This window comes from Malaclemys terrapin, chromosome 3 (genome assembly GCF_027887155.1).
Source record: "Malaclemys terrapin pileata isolate rMalTer1 chromosome 3, rMalTer1.hap1, whole genome shotgun sequence".
NCBI classification, from domain to species: Eukaryota; Metazoa; Chordata; order Testudines; family Emydidae; genus Malaclemys; species Malaclemys terrapin.
In genome coordinates, this window is record NC_071507.1 from 204134373 (window position 1) to 204157121 (window position 22749).

Here is a 22749-nt window from a genome sequence, read left to right on the forward strand (position 1 = left end):
GGGGCCAGGCTCCGCTCGGGAATGGCTGGCAAAGACAGGTGAGGGAGGCCAGAGACACCGTGCCAAGAGCAGCCGGAGTGACCTCGCGACTGGGGGGAAGAGACTTGGAGCCCAGGCTGAGCCCTGGGGGTTCTGCAGGGAGCAACCGGGTGCTTCTCGTAGTGCAGAGCCCGGGGACCGAGCTGAGACCAGGCCCCTCCTCCCGGCTGGCTGCTGATTCCACGCACCCCAGTGACCAGCACCCAGGTACACCCAGGCGCCCGCTCACCCGGATGTCGGCCACGGGCAGAGACCATGTGGCGGCTGAATCGCACTGGATGCAACGGGCCAGATCCGCAGCTGGTGCAAACCAGACCACTGGGGTCAGCAGAGCTGTACTGACTCCCACCAGCTGAGGGTCTGGCCCCACCCGGTGAGAGGTGCTGGGCCGACGGCCCCAAGGCTGCAGGCTTCCTCCCCAAAGAACAGGTAGAGATGGGAGCAGCACGGCGAGCTTCCTTCTCACCAACCACCCTGCCCCCAATGTGATGAGCCAGCCAGAGGGGAGCTACGCGGTACCATCTATGGGCCCGCCCTATAGCCCTTACCCAGATGAACGGCTCCACTGCAGCCAGTGGGGATGACTTCTGTGAGTAAGGGAGAGTGGATCAGACCCTATAAGGGGACTGCCCAGAAACACCCAGACACCCCAAACATCAGTCCTCCGAGGGGAACTGACCGGGGCCCAGAACTCAGAGGTGAGTCCCTACACCCCATTCCTGGAGCCCCCTCCCAGCCTGATGGACTCCCAATGTACCGTCCATTTGCTGCACAGCCCGGACCAGCCTTGTCTAGTTAGACACGGCCACTGACATTCGTAGCCAACGTGGGCTGCTCTAGTTCTTCCTGCTAGCCTGAATCAATCCCCCGGCGACACATGGACGGGGCCTGCCTTTCGCAGCAGGTTACTTAACCTCAGAACCTTCATATTATTAAATAACCTAGAAACAGTTGTGACCAGTTGGCTGGAGCAGCGATTGCAGTGATCACAACCACCCTGGGCTCCTCACCCGAGTTGTGAGTGAGATCCCAGAAGGGCTCGACTCCCGGAGGGGCCAGATCAGGGCCGGCTCCAGGCACCAGCGTAGCAAGCAGGTGCCTGAGGCGGCCAGTGAAGAGGGGCGGCACGTTCGGCCGTTCGGTGGCAATTTGTCGGCGGGGCCGTCACTCCCTCTCGGAGCGGCGAAGGACCTGCCGCCGAATTGCCGCCGTCGAATGAAGTGGCGGTAGAGCCGCCGCCGATCGCGATCGCAGCTTTTTTTTTTTTTTTTTGCCGCTTGGGGCAGCAAAATTGCTAGAGCCGGCCCTAGGCCAGATCAACCCAGATGGTACGGGGGGAGGGGAATGGCTGGGGTGCAACTGACGTGATCAGCAATGCCTCGTGGGAAAAGCACAGGGTTGGGTGTCAGGGCTCCTGGTTCTGTTCCTGGCATCATCCACAGACTCACTGTGTGATCTTGGGAAAGTCACTTAATCACCCTTTGCCTCGGTTTCCCCATTTGTGAAACAGGGCTAATGACGCCTGCTCGCCTCCCCAGGGCAGTGTTAGGGTGGACACCTTCGGGGGTGTGAAGCGCTTGGAGATGCACGGGTGGCATGCACTAGAGACGCGCACGGCCATGTCTCAGGGCAGCCTGGCGGGGCAGACACTGCTGTCCGCTAGTCCTTGAGCTACACTACCCTGTGAGACCTTGGCTACACTTGGGACTTCCCAGCGCTGCCGCAGCAGCACGGTGAAGCGCGAGTGTAGTCGTGCCGTCAGCGCTGTGAGAGCTCTCTCGCAGCGCTGTATGTACTCCACCTCTCCGAGGGGAATAGCGTGCAGTGCTGCGAGCGAGCGTGCAGTGCTGCAGGCTCTGATTACACTGGTGCTTTACAGCGCTGCACTCACTGCGCTCGGGGGGGGGGGGCGTTTTCACACCCCTGAGCGCAGCAAGTTGCAGCGCTGTACAGCACCAGTGTAGCCAAGGCCTGAGTTACCCACAGCCTCCCTGAAGGCAATGACATGACACCAGCGGAACAGGGAGTAGGGTGCGGCCCAAGGGGATATAATACATCCGAGAAACAGGCCATCCTGCTTCCGGTATGGCTGTCCTGGGGGTGGGGGCTGGACAGGCTGGGGAAGCCTGGCACGCTGGGTTATTAAACTGGGAGGAGTGGTAGATACGCTGGAGGGTAGGGATCGGATACAGAGGGACCTAGACAAATTAGGGGATTGGGCCAAAAGAAACCTGATGAGGTTCAACAAGGACAAGTGCAGAGTCCTGCACTTAGGACGGAAGAATCCCATGCACTGCTACAGACTAGGGACCGAATGGCTAGGCAGCAGTTCTGCAGAAAAGGACCTAGGGGTTACAGTGGACGAGAAGCTGGATATGAGTCAACAGTGTGCTCTTGTTGCCAAGAAGGCTAACAGCATATTGGGCTGTATAAGTAGGAGCATTGCCAGCAGATCCAGTGAAGTGATTATTCCCCTCTATTCAGCACTGGTGAGGCCTCATCTGGAGTACTGTGTCCAGTTTTGGGCCCCACACTACAAGAAGGATGTGGAAAAATTGGAAAGAGTCCAGCGGAGGGCAACAAAAATGATGAGGGGGCTGGAGTACATGACTTACAAGGAGAGGTTGAGGGAACTGGGATTGTTTAGTCTGCAGAAGAGAAGAATGAGGGGGGATTTGATAGCAGCCTTCAACTACCTGAAAGGGGGTTCCAAAGAGGATGGATCTAGACTGTTCTCAGTGGTGGCAGATGACAGAACAAGGAGCAATGGTCTCAAGTTGCAGTGGGGGAGGTTTAGGTTGGATATTAGGAAAAACTTTTTCACTAGGAGGGTGGTGAAGCACTGGAATGGGTTACCTAGGGAGGTGGTGGAATCTCCGTCCTTAAGAGGTTTTTAAGGTCAGGCTTGACAAAGCCCTGGTTGGGATGATTTAGTTGGGAATTGGTCCTGCTTTGAGCAGGGGGTTGGACTAGATACCTCCTGAGGTCCCTTCCAACCCTGATATTCTTACTTTCCACTTCTATAGAGCCAAAGATCTCCGAGCGCTTCCCGCACACCAGCCAGAGGACCCCCGGGAGGAGGGATGGGCAGAGAGACTAAGTGACTCTCCCAAGGCCACACAGCCAGGCAATGACTCAGACTAGACACTAACCACTAGACCGCATTGTCTCCCTGCCATGGCACATCTAAGCCAGGCAGACTGGGTCTGACAGACATCTGCACCGTGATTCATCATTGCAAGACGACATGTGTCAGGTTTGGCCTCACTGAAATACGTGGTGAGACCCCAAACTGCAAGCTTGGAGCCAGAGGTACAGAATTTAGCCGAGGCTCTGATTTCGGTCTGAACTTCCCGAATGCTGAGAGAGATCTTAGCACTGACACTGGTGTAATCGATCTCTGCGTCGCTTTCAAAAATTTACCCTCTGCAATCTCCAGTTCCTCCTTCTCTTCGGCTTCTGCTGCAGCCGCTTCCTGCTGCCGGAGTTGCTGGAGAGAGATGAGACGGGCAATGAGATGCAGAGAAGGGCAGGCACAGGAATGACACATTCTATTTCTACAAATATCTTTCAGCCTGCAGCCTATAGAAACATAGCACCACTGAAATGCAGCCAGCTCTAGGGTGAAGCACAGCGACCGTATAACAGCACACAGTCCCCATTAAGGACAGGAAGTAAAGATCGGCTAACATCGTATGGGGAGTTTTACGCAGGCAAAATGTAAGCTGGAATTTGTCCAAGACTTTGGGGCTGATGCTAGATCTGGGTGGATAAAACAGATTTTTCAATTTGCTGGCCATTCCGAAAAATTTTAATTTTTTTTTTCAGTGAACCAATTTTTTTTTAAATTATTATTTTGGATCAAACAAAACAGTTCGTTTTATTTTCAAGCTTTTAGCTTTTCTAACTTTTAAAAATAAAACAAGTAATTTTCCCAATGAAAAGTCATTTCGAATCAAAAACTCTCAGAATGTGTCAGAACAAAAAACTTTAATTTAAAAAAAAAAAATTTGGGGGGGGGTGTTGTTTTTTCCCCTGACTAAAGCAATTTGGCAAATTTGACATGAACTTGCAAATATTCAGATTTTCAAAAATCTCGGGAGTTTTTTGACAAAAAAAGTTTCAGATGAAAAATTTCTCCCAGCTCTAGTTCTTTGGGGCAGGGACTCTCTGGGTTTGTACAGCACCGAGCGCAATGGAGGCCTAGTCTGTAACTGAGACTCCTTGGTACTACAATAATCAAAATACTAAATAATAACAGTTAACATCCAGTACTGCAGCAACCAAAACAGAACAAAAAGTCCCATGGACCTTTCCTAACCACAAGCTGTTAGAAGCTCAGTTTTATTTCTGTTCCCAAATGAGACACCAGCTGCAAACTCCTCTCTCATGTCCACAAGGCAGGAAGAGAATGGAGAGGGGGCTGTGAGAAGTGAGTTGGCTCATGTGAGGAGGAGTAAAGGAGGCTTTAAGCCACCTTAGCATCCCATAGGTCTTTGGGCCCAGCCAGACAGTTGGCCAGACCCCTGTGTCAGTTAGAGCTGCCTTGAGGCTGCTCTAAGTTATGTTCTGGATGCTGGGGTAGCTCATGATGCTGGAGGCATTGACTGGCTGGGAGAGGGTCTACTCTAAAGGCCCCTGTATGCCACAGCGAGGAGTGGGCTCAGAGTGGATAAGAATCAGCGACCTAGAGACAAAAGGCTTAGTATCTCATTGTCAACTCCGATGCTTCCTCAGGGATAATGTGTGTGTCCATATCCTCTGCTGGGAGCTGCTCCAGAAATGCCCAACCTTTGCACATAGGAGCCAGATTTGCCAGGACCGTGGCACCGCTCTGGTGTCACAAAGCAGCCAAGCTACCGGAGCCTGCTGGGGAATCTGGGCCCGAGGAGATGAAATAGCCGCTCAGCCGCGCCTGGCAGTGTGAATTCTCCCATGCCCCCTCCCTCCCTGCCCCGCTCCTACCTCCTTCATAGTCTCAATGGAAGCAAAGTACTTGGACCACCAATCCAGCATGCTTTCGTCTGGCTCCTCCTCCTCTATCTCCTCTCCCCCTCCTTTCTTCTTCTTCTTCTTCTTCTCCTTCTCCTCTTCCGACTGCCAGAGCGAGAGGAGCACAACAGAGGGAGAGAAAGAGCGAGAGAGAAGGGGGAGAGGCTGAAGGAGCCCTGAAGCCAAGATGGGGAAATAGATCCCCCCCCCCAACCCATCCTGTGTACCGTTAGCTCAGGTAGGGGAAACTGAGGCACGGAGCAGTGAAGTGACTCGTCCAGTCACACAGGGAGTCAGTGGCAGATTTGGCACTGTACCTGGAGACCACAGGGCTGGCCCAGCCTTGGGACATTTTAGCTACCGCTCAGAGCCCAGCGGCCCAAAGCTGCAGAGGTCAAACCCTGAGCTCGAACCCACTGGCAAAGTCTGAGGTGTTGGGAGCGGAGGTTTGGGTTGAGGCTCCTCGCTGCTCTGAACACATCCATTGCCAGCCCCCCGTTCCCAGGCAGCCTGCCCAGGGCCAAGCGCCACCCGCAGCGCTCCTGGGGCCAGAGTCTCGGCCGGCGTCACTCCAGATTGCTCCACTGATGTCCACGGAGCCCGCTGAGGTTCTGCTCTTCGCTGGGCTTCGGGTGGGCAGGTTTGGTGGCCGAACTTGGCCGTAATCAGCCCATCTGGGGCTCCCATCCGTTGGGGTCATGCTGGCTCTGGGCTCGCCGCACCGTCTACCCCAGGGGTTCTTAAGCTTTTCCTCTCTGAGGCCTCCGCAACGTGCTATAAAAACTCCACGGCCCAGCTGTGTCACAACAACTGGGTTTCTGCATTTAAAAGCCCGGGCCACTGGGGGGTCACAAGCAGGGCAATTGCCTGGGGCCACCACAAAGCTACCCCAGCTGGCAGGGCTCAGGGCCTCAGGCTTCAGCCCCATGCCGTGGGGCTTTGGCTTTCTGCCCTGAGCCTCAAGCAAGTCTAACGCTGGTCCTGCTTGGCAGACCCCCTGAAACCTGCTTGGGGCCCCCTAGGGGGCCCTGGAGCCCTGGTTGAGAACTACCCCACGGCTCCAGCTTTCACTGCCGCTGCTCATCCCAGATGTGCGGTCCAGTGCCCAGTGAATAGACAGGAAGGCTTCCCTTGACGTCAATGGGCTGGGGGGTCAGGCCCATGCTGCGTGTGTGCCAGCTGGCTCAGCTTTCCCGCGTGCCCCATAGCAGCGCCCCCAAAGCCAAGCAGAGGGGCAGGGGCAGGGGCAAGGCAAAGCCCAGCGAGCCCAGCACTTACCATGTCAACCTTCACCACCGCGTCCGAGTTCTGCCACATGGAACGAGAGGGAACAGGGGAGAACATAGAGTTAGTGCAAATGCACAGCAGCGAGCGAGGCTGCACCTCTGTGCTTTGCACACACATGCACGACACCCACCCACCCAGCCACCCACAATGAGCTGGGAACAGAGACGCACAACACACACACCAAAGAAATGAACAAGGCATCTGGTGTCCGGAAATGAACAACTGCAGTTACTAAAACTGAACAGGCACGGACACCTCGAGGGAGGTTTGGAAGACGATCCGTGGGGAGATGCTTCTTCTCCTGCTCTGCCAGTTAAATCTCACGGGGCTAGATAGCAGGGTGATGGGTTCAGGAGAAATGCCTGGATTCACAGAGGAGATGCAGGCATTTTCCTCTTCTTCAGCTATGCATGCCGGTTTGTTATTGTAGGGTTGTTCATACATGCTGGGGCAGGGTTCTCTGGTTTGTATATGTGCTGGGCTGGGTGCATGCCGGTTTGTTATTGTAGGGTTGTTCATACATGCTGGGGCAGGGTTCTCTGGTTTGTATATGTGCTGAGCTGTGAATGCCGGTTTGTTATTGTAGGGTTGTTCATACGTGCTGGGGCAGGGTTCTCTGGTTTGTATATGTGCTGGGCTGTGCATGCCGGTTTGTTATTGTAGGGTTGTTCATACATGCTGGGGCAGGGTTCTCTGGTTTGTATATGTGCTGGGCTGTGCATGCTGTTTTATTATTGTAGGGTTGCTGAGGCGGGGTACCCCGGTTTGTATGAGTGCTGCGCTGTGCATGCTGGTCTATTATTGTAGGGTTGCTGAGGCGGGGTACCCCGGTTTGTATGAGTGCGCTGTGCATGCTGGTCTGTTATTGTAGGGTTGTTGAGGCGGGGTACCCCGGTTTGTATGAGTGCTGCGCTGTGCATGCTGGTCTGTTATTGTAGGGTTGCTGAGGCGGGGTACCCCGGTTTGTATGAGTGCTGCACTCTGCATGCTGGTCTGTTATTGTAGGGTTGCTGAGGCGGGGTACCCCGGTTTGTATGAGTGCTGCACTCTGCATGCTGGTCTGTTATTGTAGGGTTGCTGAGGCGGGGTACCCCAGTTTGTATGCGTGCGCTGTGCATGCTGGTCTGTTATTGTAGGGTTGCTGAGGCGGGGTACCCCGGTTTGTATGAGTGCGCGGTGCATGCTGGTCTGTTATTGTAGAGTTGCTGAGGCGGGGTACCCCGGTTTGTATGAGTGCTGCGCTGTGCATGCTGGTCTATTATTGTAGGGTTGCTGAGGCGGGGTACCCCGGTTTGTATGAGTGCGCGGTGCATGCTGGTCTGTTATTGTAGGGTTGTTGAGGCGGGGTACCCCAGTTTGTATGAGTGCGCGGTGCATGCTGGTCTGTTATTGTAGGGTTGCTGAGGCGGGGTACCCCAGTTTGTATGAGTGCGCGGTGCATGCTGGTCTGTTATTGTAGGGTTGCTGAGGCGGGGTACCCCGGTTTGTATGAGTGCTGCGCTGTGCATGCTGGTCTGTTATTGTAGGGTTGCTGAGGCGGGATACCCCAGTTTGTATGAGTGCTGCGCTGTGCATGCTGGTCTGTTATTGTAGGGTTGTTGAGGCGGGGTACCCCAGTTTGTATGAGTGCGCGGTGCATGCTGGTCTGTTATTGTAGGGTTGCTGAGGCGGGGTACCCCGGTTTGTATGAGTGCTGCGCTGTGCATGCTGGTCTGTTATTGTAGGGTTGCTGAGGCGGGATACCCCAGTTTGTATGAGTGCTGCGCTGTGCATGCTGGTCTGTTATTGTAGGGTTGTTGAGGCGGGGTACCCCAGTTTGTATGAGTGCTGCGCTGTGCATGCTGTTTTATTATTGTAGGGTTGCTGAGGCAGGGTACCCCAGTTTGTATGAGTGCTGCGCTGTGCATGCTGTTTTATTATTGTAGGGTTGCTGAGGCGGGGTACCCCGGTTTGTATGAGTGCTGCGCTGTGCATGCTGGTCTATTATTGTAGGGTTGCTGAGGCGGGGTACCCCGGTTTGTATGAGTGCGCGGTGCATGCTGGTCTGTTATTGTAGAGTTGCTGAGGTGGGGTACCCCAGTTTGTATGAGTGCTGGACTCTGCATGCTGGTCTGTTATTTTTTGAAGCAGAATTCCGATCTCTATGTGCTCTCAGTCCTGAACGGGGGCTCTCTGTGCCGGTAGCACCGTGGGCACCCACCCAGGCCAGCGTGGGGGCCAGCCTGCGCCTTTCATTCAGGGCATCAGTTTGGTTGCACGTCCCACCAGATGGGTGGTCCCTGCTTTGGGTGGAGCACCCCCGGGGGTCTACAGCTTTGCGAAGAAACCCGCCGCTCATGGAATGAGCTTGGCTTCTGGGATACTCACAGCCTCCAGCTTCACCATGGTCTCCATCTTCTTGATGGGCACCTCCGGTTCCATGTTGATGACAATTTCACCTGGGGGACGATAGTACGGGCCTCCGTTTGCCAGGGCCAAGTAGCCGTTGAGCAGTTTAGCTGGACAGAGGACAGAGAGAGAGAGGCAGAGAAGAGCCAGTGTAGAGGAGACCCGAAGAGATCGGAGAGCAGGAATGTGAGGGAGGCGGGTGACGGGGAAGAGAGACAAGAAACGGGAGCTGTCCCGGAAACAAGAATCAGGGGAAAGGAAACACCTGCCCTCAAAGGAAAACCCAACTCAGCCGGAGTCGCTGTCGGGGGAAGGGCCACTCGGCCGGCGCTCACACCTGCAATACCAGGGGGACAGGTGGCTTCTACCTGTCCACAGCACAGGCGCCATGTGGACGGAGGCGTCGTCCTCGGCTGATGCTGCCGCTATCCCTTGGCCTCTCTGCTGAGGCCCCCATGCCCTCTCTACAGAGGAGCCTGCGTGGCTGCACAAGAGGTGGCCTTTCCCCCTCTAATCCCTGGGGTTATTTCTTCCTCACGTGGTGCCATCGGCGCGCCCGGAGCTCTCCAGGCACGGTCCCTGCCCCAGGGGATGCTGCGGCTGTCGGGCATGAGGCCTGCACCGGTCCGGAGCTGGGCTTTGTTATCTGGGCCCGAGTGGGTTCCACAGGGATACTGACGCATTTGGTAAATATCAACCCACTGAGCAAGCGCGTGAATCTCCCACCCATCTGACCCCCCGTCCCTTGCTCTGACCTGATGCTCCCTCCCTGGAGCCCTGCCTGGCTCTCGCCTGCCCTCTGCTCAGTTAGGCGCTTTAAAGAGCAGGAAACACCACATCCTGTCTATCGCTCTCTGCCCATCCCCGCCCCGCTCTGAAGCCGGCCGGGGGCAACACGCAGCCCAGGCAATCCGCCCCCCCCCCCCCCCCCCCCCCCGCTGGTACCTGCAGTGTTCCAGTGCTGGGATTTCTTGTCCGGGGGCCGGTGGATGAATCTCCGCAGGGAGCTGACAGCGTGGGAGCCCACCAGCGTGTACCGGCCAAAGGCCCGGCAGTCCACCACCCGGATGTTCAGGGGTGGGTGGAGCAGCTCATTCTCTGGGAGGTCCTGGAAGGGAACGGGTCCCCGTCGTAGGGGGTTAATTTGGGGGCGGCTCAGACCAGGATCCCATCAGAGGGTGAACGCTAAGTCAGTTTCCTTCCCCAGCCAAGCAGGCCTCACTCCTGTCGGGGGAAGGGCAGCCCTCAAGCGACCCCCTCGGCAGGGGAGAAGGGGATTGCTTTCCAGTGGGGGAGAGCGCAGGGCCCCGAACCACGCGGGCGGGGGATGGGGCCCTACTAACCGGCCTACGTTAATAGTGGCAAAGTGCCAGTCAGTCCCTTCGTGTCACGGCGCTGCACCAGCACTGCCGAGCAGAGCCCTGCAGCCCTATCGGCCCAGTGGGGAAACCGAGACAGAGAGGGTCAGTGACTTGCCCATAGCCACCCAGGGAGTCGCTGCCCGAGTCAGGGTAAGAACTCAGGTGGCAGCTGGATCCCAGGCCACTAGTCCCCCCCAGACCAGCTGCTCCTGCTGCCCTCCTCCCAGGGCTCCCACCCCTGGCCCTGCCCAGGAGGGATAGGAATGGCCTCTCCCGGCCAAGCAGGGCTCAGCTATCCCCCTCCCCCATGCCCCAGAGCAGGCCGGACTCACCACTTCAAACCACTTGACCAGGGTGCTGAAGTTGGGGTTTTTCTTGTAGTTCTGGATCAGGGCCGACTGGACACCCTTGCCGGCACACTCGATGTCCACCCGGGGCCGGTCCACCTGGGCCAGGTTCACCCGCTTCAGGTCCCGCAGGCCCCAGAACAGGATCTGGGCCAAAGGGAAGGTGCTGAGGTGAGGAGCTGAGAGCCGCCCGCGGCCTGCGTCTGACAGCCGGAGGTGGCACTGGGGGCCCAGGGTAAAGGGTCGTGGTGTGATATCAGCTGGGGACACACAGCCCCCGGGCTGCCTGTCCCTGGCTGAGAGCCTCCCTCTCTGACCTCCAGAAGCGGAGCAAGCTTCCCTGCCCTCCAGCCATGCCAGGGTACCCCAGCGCTGAGTCTGGACCATGCCCCAGATATTATAATGGGCTCTCCCCGGCGCCAGCCGAAACAGCCCCACGCGGCCTCTGCCATGCAATTCGGACGTGGCCATTTGTGCTGTTTATTGACACCATTGTGAACCCAGACACCGAAAGCAGTGACCCAGGAAGCAGCATCCCCGGGGTTGTTACCTCCACTCTGTATTTACTCAGCACGGGCCGGATCCCCAGGGGCACTGGCAGGATGGGACCCTGCTCCGTGTCCGTCGGCCCATCGATCGGAGGCAGGTCCGACTTGCCAGCCGGGCCGATCTGGAAGAGACACGACGCCGATCAGGAGCCGCTCCATCGAAACGCCTCGCGAGCGTCCAGTCAGCGCCTCCTTCACCGGCTCCCCCGTGCCCGGTCGGGACAGGAGAGTTCCACGTTCCTGCATTCGCTCCTCGGGGTTTATTGCTGCACGCCCAGATGACTGATGCCATCCAAGTGAGGAGATGACGTTCAGCTCCAAGACACCCCGTCCTGGCAGACCCACAGCTAAAACCCTGCCAGGCAGCTCCCTGGCACGGTGCTAAGAGACACGCTCCTGCACTCACAGGGCTGCACCCCCAAACGGAGGTGATTGACCCCCTGCAGCTCTCAAACCTGGGACCCTCACGGGTGAAAGAGGCAACTCTGCTGTTTGAGCTCCAGGAGACTGGCCCGTTGGCACCTGCAGTGATAGCGCCAGTGTACTAGAGTTGGCAAGAGGCAGGCCGGCGGGCAGCATTAAGCACTGGAAGAAACACCCAAGAGAAGGGGTGGATTCGCCTTCCCTTGGCGTCTCCCAGTCCAGGCTGCCTGTCCAGGAGGCACGTTAGCCAAGCACAAGTTGTTAGGGTCCGACCAGGGGTGACTGGTGAAATGCCAGTAGCAGATCCCACCCCAACATGCTGCCCCCTGCTGGCCCACTCCTCAGCATAGGCCTCACCCCAGCCAGCGGGAAGCGGGGACTCGCTGAGCGAGGACTTAGCCTAGACCCTCTGCTGCCCCTCGGCCAGGAGAGCCGGCAGGCTGCGCTGGTAGGGGCTGTGCTCGCCCGTCTCTCCTGGGCACGTCTGCTGCCCCTCGGCCAGGAGAGCCAGCAGGCTGCGCGGGTAGGGGCTGTGCTCGCCCGTCTCTCCTGGACGCGTCTCCAGCTCACACCCGCTGCGATACATGAGCCACACCCAGCACCCCACGTTGCCGGTACAGCTCCCAGCGCAGGGGGTCGCCCAGGGTGGAATTATCTGCTACCTCGCTCCGTGGGCTGGGCTCTTACCTGGAGCAGCTCGAAGGCCGCCAGCAGGTCCCCGGCCGTGGAGTTGCCCCGGTAGATCTGGTAGTACTCCAGCTGGGGCGGGAAGCGCGGGGGGCCATAGTCTTCATCCGACATCTTCACCACCGGCTTGGCAAAGGTGCGGCCCATGAAGTCCGCCTTGCCCTGGAAAGGCAGGGAGAGAGCTTGGGCGTGTCCAGGCGGCCGCTTCCCACCCCCAGCCCAGTCCCACGGCTCGCCCCGGGCTGGGGGGGCAGGTTTGTGCGGAAAGCTGATCAGGAAGTGGATCGAGAGGAAGAGCTGGCAGAGCTCGCTGAATCAAGAGATTCTGCCCTGTTCTCCAGTGGCCTGTGGATGCCAGGGTCGCTTCATGGCTGGGACCTCCTTAATATACCACGATCCCTGCCCCGTGTGTGTGAGGAGCCCTGTGCTGGAATAGCAGGGGGGCTGCAGGTTGGGCGTCGGCAAAGCTGGGGGCAGGTGTTGATAGCAGGGGGGCTGCAGGTCAGGATTAAGGGGCCTCGGCAAAGCTGGGGGCAGGAGTGGATAGCAGGGGGCTGTGGGTTGGAAGGGAGGGGCACTGGCAGAGCTGGGAGACAGGAGTGGATATCAGGGGGGCTGTGGGTCGGGACATGAATGGATACCAGGGGACTGCGGGTCAGGAGGCAGGGGCACTGGCAGAGCTGGGGACAGGAGTGAATAGCAGGGGGATGTGGGTTGGGACAGGAGCGGATAACAGGGGGCTGTGGGTTGGGACATGAGTGGATACCAGAGGACTGTGGGTCGGGAGGGAGGGGCACTGGCAGAGCTGGGGACAGGAGTGGATATCAGGGGGGCTGTGGGTCGGGACATGAGTGGATACCAGAGGACTGCGGGTCGGGAGGGAGGGGCACTGGCAGAGCTGGGGACAGGAATGGATAGCAGGGGGGCTGTGGGTTGGAATTGAGGGGCACTGGCGAAGCTGGGGGAGTAGGTGTTGATAGCAGGGGACTGTGGGTCGGGAGGGAGGGGCACTGGCAGAGCTGGGGACAGGAGTGGATACCAGGGGGCTGCGGGTCGGGAGGGAGGGGCACTGGCAGAGCTGGGGACAGGAGTGGATAGCAGGGGGGCTGTGGGTCAGGAGGGAGGGGCATTGGCAGAGCTGGGGACAGGAGTGGATACCAGGGGGCTGCGGGTCGGGAGGGAGGGGCATTGGCAGAGCTGGGGACAGGAGTGGATACCAGGGGGCTGCGGGTCGGGACATGAGTGGATACCAGGGGCTGCGGGTCAGGATTGAGGTGCTGTTGCAGAGGTAAAGGCCTGACTAACGTCTCCCTGCCTTCAGCCTCACAGTCGCTGACTCTCTCACATCAGCAGGAAAGTTCAGCCACTCTGTGCCACTGAAGCAGCCTGTTACACGCAGCACCGGCTGCGTAATTGCCCCAGCCCTTGTGTTCTGCAGCCTCTTCCTTCTGCTTTGGGGGTGGTGCCGGGGATAGTTAGGGACGGTGCCGGGGGACAAGCGGCTTTCCACAGCCAACACCAACACCATGTCTTCTGTGTGCCCGTGACTAATCTGCCACCCCAGTCCCTGGCACTGTGCTCCAGCGGGCCGCGCCGGGGCGCTCCCTCACCACCGTGTCCTGGTCGTAGATCTCAATGACGATAATGGGGGGGTCGTCCCGCATCTCGTGGGCTTCCCCGTAGAGCTCCACGTTGTCGAAGACCAGCAGCTGGTCCCAGGTCGGGCAGAGCGTCTCGTTGAGCACCTGGAGGAGCAGGAAGGGGAAAGAGCACCAGGGCTGTAGTTACAGGGAGGAGAGGGGCAGACGTACTCACCAGGTACTTCCCGCACCAATGCATTGGAGATACAAAATGGCTGCTTTAAAACTATGGCGGCGAGAAGGCGGGTCCCAGAGCCGGGAAGCCCGGAGGCAATCTCCTCCCAGCTGGCAGAGCTTTGCCTTTGTTGGTGGAGCCTTGACCACATCTTGAAGGCGCCGAGTGAAAGAGAAGTGAGGTCTAGTGGCTGCAGCACAGCACTGGGAGCGCCCCAGAGCTCTGACACCGACTCTCCGTCGGACCTCAGGCAGGTCATTTATTCTGCTCATGTATCAGCTTCTCTCCGTGTAAAATGGGGATCCCGACAGGGGAGTTGTCAGGATCAGTCAATTGGTGCACATCCAACAGCAGCCAGCAGGGCTCAAACCCCAGATCTTTACAGCCCCAATGCAGCCCTCCCTGGCTTGAGCTAAAGGGGAATCTCCATCAGCTAGCAGCACTAAGTAGACTGTTATCCTGCTGGGGGCCAGGCCCAGAGGGGCACCTGTCACACACCTTGCCAGCATGTTATACGTCCGGGCAGCACTTGATGTGCGGTGTTTTCATTACCCCTCACGCTTCCACCAGGTTTGCTGCAGTCTGGTGGGCCAGAAATTCAGCCCAGCGAGTTCAGATGCAAACCCGCCCACCTCCCCGTCCCCGGTTTAGGGCCCTGGCTCTTACCTCCGTGCACTGGCCCTGGGTGATGAAGAAAACCCGGGCAAAGGGGTCGGAGAGGCCGCTGCTGTCTGCGGCGAACAAGCTCCTGGCCTGGTACATGTGGGCTCGGAGCTGGAACATCTGCTTCTCTGGGAGGAAAGGAGGGGATGAGATTCATAGAATCCTAGACTATCAGGGTTGGAAGGGACCTCAGGAGGTTCTAGTCCAATCCCCTGCTCAAAGCAGGACCAATCCCCAACTCAATCATCCCAGCCAGGGCTTTGTCAAGCCTGACCTTAAAAACCTCTAAGGATGGAGATTCCATCACCTCCCCACATAACCCATTCCAGTGCTTCACCACTATCCTAGTGAAATAGTGTTTCCTAATTTCCAACCTAGACCTCCCCCACTGCAACTTGAGACCATTACCCCTTGTTCTGTCATCTGGTACCACTGAGAACAGTTTAGATCCATCCTCTTTGGAACCCCCCTTCAGGTAGTTGAAGGCTGCTATCAAATCCCCCCTCATTCTTCTCTTCTGGAGACTAAACAATCCCAGTTCTCTCAGCCTCTCCTCATAACTCATGTGCTCCAGACCCCTCATCATTTTTGTTGCCCTCCGCTGGACTCTTTCCAATTTTTCCACATCTTTCTTGTAGTGTGGGGCCCAAAACTGTACACAGTACTCCAGATGAGGCCTCACCAGTGCCGAATAGAGGGGAATGATCATGTCCCTCGATCTGCTGGCAATGCCCCTACTTATACAGCCCAAAATGCCGTTAGCCTTCTTGGCAACAAGGGCACACTGGTGACTCGTATCCAGCTGCAGGCAGGCAGCACCAGAGATGTCTGAGCCGCGGCGCTCAGAGCAGGACACCCCAGGGCATTCGGGGCAGTGATTAGCTCTGGCCCAGCATGGACGGGGGCTGCTCCGGACGGAGAGGTGCCTGCGGGATACGCAGAGGGCTGGAGCTGCCTTGCAGATTTCTGCTGCACAGAACCGGCGGCGGCAGGCGTTCGGCGCAGAGCCCGCGCTGGGGCCACTCCTGACCCGTGGCGGATGGGCTCAGTAGGGAAGGGCCATGTGGGGAAGGAAGGGCTCCACAAGCACAGTCCCCTCCCCTCCCTACACCAGGCTGCCATCAATCCCTGGGAGTGACTCAGCCGGCAGCAGCCCCCAGCACGGCCCCCAAGAGCAGCACCCGAGGGAGCAGAGGGAGAGCGGGCGGCTCTTACTAGTGTAGAGGAGGCTGATGGGCGGGAAGGCCTGGAGGCCGAGGCCCTTGCTGGCTTTCTTCTCCTCGAAGCCGCAGGGCAGGCCGCTCAGGAAGTCCTTGCGCTGCTTGTTGAGGCCCAGCCACAGGTAGATCTCCATCTTGGCCTGCACCGTCCAGCCGGCCGGCCCGAAGCCCCTCTTCCCGGGCAGCTGGGCACAGGGGGGAGAGCTTCAGCTGGGGCGCAGGGCACACCAGACCAGACCAGACCCACCTCCTGCCCTCTGGGGTCAGACCCACCGTGCCATTCAGCCCCCCCACACCTCCTGCCCTCTGGGGTCAGACCCACCGCGCCATTCAGCCCACCCCCCACCTCTTGCCCTCTGGGGTCAGACCCATCGCGCCATTCAGCTCACCCCCCACCTCCTGCCCTCTGGGGTCAGACCCATCGCGCCATTCAGCCCCCCCCCCCCCCACTTCCTGCCCTATAGGCTCAGACCCATTGCGTCATTCATCTCACCCCACACATTATGCTCTATGGGATTAGACCAACCATGCTGTCCAACCCAGCACCCGCTTCCTGCCCTATGGGGTCAGACCTACTGCACCGTCCAACCCACCCTCCACCTCCTGCCCTACGGGGTCAGATCCACCATGCCATACAGCCCACCCCCCACTTCCTGCCCTATGGGGTCAGACCAACCATGCTGTCCAACCCACCCCCCACTTCCCCCCCATGGGGTCAGACCAACTATGCTGTCCAACCCACCCCGCACTTCCCCCCCTATGGGGTCAGACCAACCATGCTGTCCAACCCACCCCCCACTTCCCGCCCTATGGGGTCAGACCAACCATGCTGTCCAACCCACCCCCACCTCCTGCCCTATGGGGTCACCCACTATGCTGTTCAGCCCACTCCCCACTTCCTGCCCTACGGGGTCAGACCCACCGTGGCATTTGACCCACCCTCCACCTCTTGCCCTACGGGGTCAGACCCACCACGCTGTCCAACCAGCACCCACCTCCTGCCCTGTGGGCTCAGAGCCACCTGGCATTTTTCATTGTCTTCCCCACCTACCCCTGTTGCGTGTAACCCAGCAGAAGGCCTCCCACTCTTCCAGCTCAGATACTGGTACCTCACCTGCAGCAGCGCCCAGTACCTGACATTCAGCTCCTTCCTCCCTTTCCCCAGCCTCTATGCACCTCCCCTGCCTCTCTTCACCGTCCCCTCTTCCTCCTGTCTCTCTCTCCAACCGCCTCCTCCCCCGGCGTGGGCCGCGGCGGCCCCATCCGAGCACAGGCCGGTTACCCTCAGGAAGACGGTCTTCACTTTGGCGCAGTCCTTGCCGGTCTCCTCGTCCACGATGGAGTACAGGATGTCCTTGGAGGGGATGCGGGCGTAGGCGATGCGCTTGCCGTTGCTCATCATCCAGATGAAGATGTCGGGGATGCTGTGCTGTGGCTGCGAACCCCAACAAGGCCCCACTCAACACGGTGGGCATGGCCAGGCACCCTTCCCCGGGACCGGTGGGGGGCGTCCCACCAGCTCTCCCCTCCTTCGTGACACTGACTGAGGCACCCGGGGATGGACTTGTCCAGTGTCTCCCCGGGCTCAGTCACTGTAGGGTCCCCCACTCCCTTCCTTAGAGACGGTTTTAAGTCTCCCTGTGTGGATTCATAGATTCCCAGGCCAGAAGGGACCATGGTGATCACCCAGTCTGGCCTCGTGCAGAGCATCCAGGCCGGGCGACTGCCCTGAATTAATTTCCTGAGGCCTGACTGCTCCTCAGGGTCGTTAGCAGAGGGGGGCAGCGCACAGATCTCACGCCGCGCTGAGGTCTCAAGGAGTGTTAACTCTCCGGCTGGGCCCCCAGCAGCACGCTGTGTATATAGTAAAGCCGGGAGGAAATCGGAGTTTCCGTCCCGTGGGACGTTCCAATATTCCATCCTTTGGTTTTGCCCCAAATTGAAATTTTAATTCGGAAATGTCCGAACGTAGCGTTTTTATGTGCTTGGTTTGACAATGAGCTGTCGCTGCATGAACTGCCCAGGGCCTCATGGGAGTTCATAGATTCAGAAAGATCCAGGCCAGAAGAGACCATTGCGATCAGCGAGTCTGACCTGTCTGACACAGCCAGAGAACTGCCCCCTAGTAATCCCCAGAACAGACCTTTGAGGAAAACATCCAATCTCCATTTAAACATTGTCCAATTTATCAACATCCTTCCTGAATTGTGGGCCCCAGTTGTAGTTCAGTCACATTCTTCTCTATCGGCTGAGCTCCCTGGCCAGACTACATTTCCCATGATACATTGCAGCCACGGAACTCTGGCAACCCAACCAGAGGGGGCTCTGTGGTGCATCATGGGAATGCCATGGTCCATAGAGGAGAATGGGAACACGAGGCACCAAAATTAGAACTCCCACGAAGCACCAACAAACCGCACCTGAAACAATTCTGCATAACGGGAATTTTCCCAGGGCAAATGTTGGTTTGGTGGAAGCTGCGTTTTCCACTGAAATATATTTGAATGGAAAATTCCCGGTGAGCTCTCCTACCTAGGGCTGCTACAGCCCCTCTCCTGGGTGGAGTCAACCAAAAGTGAGGACGTGGCCAGTCGCATGCTGTCAGGAGCAGGGACCAGGCTGCCTTCGCTGGCCGGTTTACGGACAGACCTTCAGCCCTGTTCCAGGCTGGTGATTTATGAGAGTTATAAACATCATCCCCATTTTCACAGCACCATTCACTGCGCAACCCGAGTCCCCTCCTGAGTTCCCCTCTGTTCAACAGCTCCCAGCCCCCATTCAGCCGCCAGCCTCCCCCTTCGGGCCAAGCCTATGCACAGGGCAGAACTGGCTGCGTGTAACCCACGTTAACACTGTGTGGCTCTTCGTCCCCCTCTAGCAGCTGGTCCATATGAAGAGCTTCCTGGAGGCTCATAGCTGAATTTACCTGCAGAGATTCCAGGTTCAATCCCAGAAGACCCAGCCCTTGCTACCTGCCCATTCAAATCAACCAATGCACTTTTGTACAGTAGGCAAGTCAATGAGGCCTAGACACCGGCGTGGGTATCATAAGAACGGCCAGACTGGGTCAGACGAAAGGTCCGTCTAGCCCAGTATCCTGTCTTCTGACAGTGGCCAATGCCAGGTGCCCCAGAGGGAATGAACAGAACAGGGAATCATCAAGTGATCCATCCCCTGTCAGCTCATTCCCAGCTTCTGGCAAACGGAGGCTCCCTGCCCATCCCGGCTAATAACCATTGATGGACCTATCCTCCAGGAACTTATCTAGTTCTTTTTTGAACCCTGTTATAGTCTTGGCCTTCACAACCTCCTCCGGCAAGGAGTTCCACAGGTTGACTGTGTGTTGTGTGAACAAATACTTCCTTTTGTTTGTTTTAAACCTGCTGCCTATTCATTTCATTTGGTGACCCCTAGTTCTTGTGTTATGTGAAGGAGTAAAAAGCAACAGAGGGTCCTGTGGCACCTTTAAGACTAACAGAAGTATTGGGAGCATAAGCTTTCGTGGGTAAGAACCTCACTTCTTCAGATGCATCTTCGATGCACAAAGCAACAGCCACCCACAGAGGCTGCTTGTTTTCCTCTCCCGGGGGCCAGCAGCTCCCCGTTAGCAGCCAGCCAGGCTCACACCCAGGGTCAGTGGGGAAAGGCGGCTCCTGCTCACCTCGTCCGCCAGGAAGCGGAGCTTCTGCAGGAAGTTCTGCACCAGCTTCAGCTTGTCCCTCATCGTGTTCTTCTTCACCTGCGACCGCAGGGTCTTGGCTTGCTGGCCCATGTTCTCCTGCGGGTACAATGGCGGTGAGCGAGCGGTAGAAGGACCAAAGAGAAGGGAAAAAGACAGGGCAGGTCTGCATGCAGTGAGGAGGGGTGGAAGGACGGTGCCTCAGTTTCCCCACCTATAATAAGGGGATGGTGATGCCGACTTCCCAGGCAGCGGATTGGTTAATGCCTGTAAGTGCAGGAAGTAGCTACACCAAGGGACAGAGAAAGTCGCCCTAGTGAAAGGGGCTGGCTTGGCAGCCCTGAGACCTCTATGCAGTGATTAGAGACAGCCTGGGAAGTGCCAGGGCATGTCTCTCCCTGTTCCCCGGGGGAGCACAGCTCCCATACTCCATACAGTCCTGGAAGCTGCCAAGCAACAGCCAGGAGCAGCGGTGGGTAGCGGGGCTGCCAATCCCATTTCACTGAACACCACCAGCAGGTACAGCTTTCCCCGGCGCGCTGGGCTCCATATCCCACTGACAGCACCCAGAGCCCCCCCCCGCCACTCGCTGACCTTTCACCCCGCCCCACCCGCCAGACGCTCTCACCAGCTCCCGCATGCAGGATTTAAGCCGCTCTCGGTCCAGTCGGGTGCGGGCAGAGAGGCTCTGGTCTTTGTTGGCGAGGGTCACAAAGCGGCTGGCGGGGGAGAGAGACACGACATCGGCAGTCACGTGGGGCTCAGGAGAGGAGAGACAGCAGCCGAGGGCATGGGAAGGGCGTGAGAGGGATGGACGTGGCGCGCCGGCCAGGCACGGGGTGAATTTCACCCAGTGGGGATAGACCAGGATCCCCGCTCCCTGCCAAGGATCTGTGCAGCAGGTAGATCGCCTAGCCGCCCACCAGGCTCCGTCAGCTGCCCTGCAATACAGCTAACGGGCAACTGGCTTACTGGCACATGCTGCTGGGGGCTGCCCGGCGGGGGCTGCCCCCCGCGTACGAGGCTGTAACGCTCACAGGGCCCTGGTGGCTGAGTCCTTGAGACTTTCCGCTGTCTCTCTGCCTCTTTCCCTTTCCCCTTCCCACTCACAAGCATCCGCTGCTGAGCTCTTCCAGGACCCCTCGGAGCCGGCGCTCAGGGTGCGGCTTCTCGGTCTTTATCATCTCCTGCACGTCGTTGAGCCCCTCCTCCTGGAACGGCGAGGAGAGAAGGAGGCGACGCGTCACCGGGGGCAGGATGGAACCGCAGCTCCCCCGGGGAGAGCCACGTTGGGAGCGAGAAGCCCCTTCCCCTCCCTCTTCCGGGCCGGGCAGGGGCAGGGGACCCTGTTTAGTAGGCCAGCCAGCCAGGTTCAGCGAGGCGAGGGCAGGGGCCGGCTCTGTGCCGCTAACTCACACAGTCTGGGCCTTCTCTGGGGCTTTTCCCCAGCGACTTCACGCCTCCTTGGGTGGGGCTTCTGAGACGTCGCCGTGGGGATCCCTCACCGTTAGGCTAATGAGGCCAGTCTTTGGAGATTTCTGCTCTCCCTCAGCTTCGAGCTGTAACTAGGGCTGCCCCCCGCATCCCTCTGGAGACCAGGGTCCCGGCTTTGGCTCCCTGCGCGGCTGGGTTCACCAGCGCGGTCCCTGCGATGGGACTGTTCATGCACAATGAGCAGCTGCAGGGTGCAGACACAGATGTCAATGCAGGGGAACGAGGTGTGGTGTCTGTTGCCTCCCTTGTCTCCTAGTCCCCTGGGAGCCCTGCCCCATCCTCGGACTGACCAGCTTGTCCGCGATCTTGTCCATGATGTTGGCATTGTAGAGCCTCCGCCTTTGGTCCTGCCACCAGCTCTTGATGTAGATGCAGGGCTTTTTCTCGAAGTAAGGCAAGTGGAAGTAGTTCCTGCAGGGAAGGGAGGAAGGATACCCCAGAGCGTGAGCGCACCTGGGAGGGAACTGCCAGCCAGCGTCCTGACAGGCCCGCAGAGGACAGCGTGAGGGCGCTGATCCCGCACAGGCTTGCACGGCGCCCAGCAGGGAGTGGAGGTCGCACTAAGCGCTGGAGGCCTCTTCCAAACCCACTGAAGTCAACGGAAAGACTCCCATAAACTTCAGGGGGCTTTGGGCCGGGCCCCAGGATCAGACCATTGCCCTGAGCAAAAGGAAATTGCTGGTTGCTCGCTTGCAAATAGCCTCATTCATAGGTTTGCAGATCCCAAGGCCAGAAGGGACCGTTGTGATCATCTGGTCTGATCTCCTGTATGACAGGCCAGAGACCGGCCCCAGAATAATTCTTAGAGCAGAGCTCTTAGAGAAACATCCGATCTTAATTAAAAACTTGTCAGTGACGGAGAATCCAACACGCCCCTTGGTAAATAGGCAATTACCGTCACCGTCACGCATCTATGCCTTCCCGCCTGAATTAGGGTTACCATATTTCAGCAAGAAAAAAAGAGGACGGGAGGAGCCCCGCCCTAGCCCCGCCCCTGCCCCTCCCACTTCCCGCCCCCCCAGAACCCCCAACCCTCCCCCCGTTCCTTGTCCCCTGACTGCCCCCTCCTGGGACCCCTGCCCCTAACTGCCCCCCAGGACTCCACTCCCTATCTAAGCCTCCCTGCCTCTTGTCCCCTGACTGCCCCAACCCTTATCCACACCCCCACCCCCAGACAGACCCCTGGGACTCCCACGCCCCATCCAACCACTCCCCACCCCCTGACAGCCCCCCCCAGAACTCCCAACCCATCTAAACCCCTCTGCTCCCTGTCCCCTGACTGCTCCGATCCCTCTCCCCACCCCTGCCCCCTGACAGCCCTCCCAGAACTCCCAACCCATCTAAACCCCTCTGCTCCCTGTCCCCTGACTGCTCCGATCCCTCTCCCCACTCCTGCCCCCTGACAGCCCCCCCGAGAACTCCCAACCCATCTAAATCCCTCTGCTCCCTGTCCCCTGACTGCTCCGATCCCTCTCCCCACTCCTGCCCCCTGACAGCTCCCCCCCAGAACTCCCAGCCCCCTACCCCCCGCTCCTTGTCCCCTGACTGCCCCCTCCTGGGACCCCTGCTCCTAACTGCCCTCCAGAACCCCACCCCCTACCTAAGACTCCCTGTTCCTTGTCCCCTAACTGCCCCCTCCTAAGACCCCCCCCAACTGCCCCCCAGGACCCTACCCCCTACCTGTACCCTGACTGCCCAAAACTTTCTCCACCCCCCCCCCAAAAGCCCCCCCCCCGTTTCCTAACTGCCCCCTCCAGAACCTTCCTGCCCCCGGTCCCCCTTACCCTGCTGCTCAGAACAGGGTGT

At 58.5% G+C, this 22749-nt stretch overlaps 1 protein-coding gene across 2 annotated transcripts in view; it reads right to left on the reverse strand.

Moving 5' to 3' along the window:
- OTOF (otoferlin) overlaps positions 1–22749 on the reverse strand; it is a 202241-nt gene that overhangs the window by 21768 nt on the left and 157724 nt on the right. Inside the window, exons 18-33 of one of the 2 annotated variants that reach the window (XM_054024575.1) lie at positions 21234–21354; positions 20560–20660; positions 20078–20168; positions 19432–19548; positions 17053–17205; positions 15766–15955; positions 14554–14678; positions 13683–13817; positions 12073–12234; positions 10965–11084; positions 10400–10561; positions 9652–9814; positions 8686–8816; positions 6310–6339; positions 5005–5136; positions 3463–3529 (exon numbers count right to left, since the gene is read on the reverse strand). In XM_054024575.1, coding sequence (XP_053880550.1) covers positions 3463–3529; positions 5005–5136; positions 6310–6339; positions 8686–8816; positions 9652–9814; positions 10400–10561; positions 10965–11084; positions 12073–12234; positions 13683–13817; positions 14554–14678; positions 15766–15955; positions 17053–17205; positions 19432–19548; positions 20078–20168; positions 20560–20660; positions 21234–21354 — 2000 coding nt within the window. The remainder of the gene's footprint in view (positions 1–3462; positions 3530–5004; positions 5137–6309; positions 6340–8685; positions 8817–9651; positions 9815–10399; positions 10562–10964; positions 11085–12072; positions 12235–13682; positions 13818–14553; positions 14679–15765; positions 15956–17052; positions 17206–19431; positions 19549–20077; positions 20169–20559; positions 20661–21233; positions 21355–22749) is intronic. The other variant, XM_054024576.1, reaches the window with a different exon arrangement.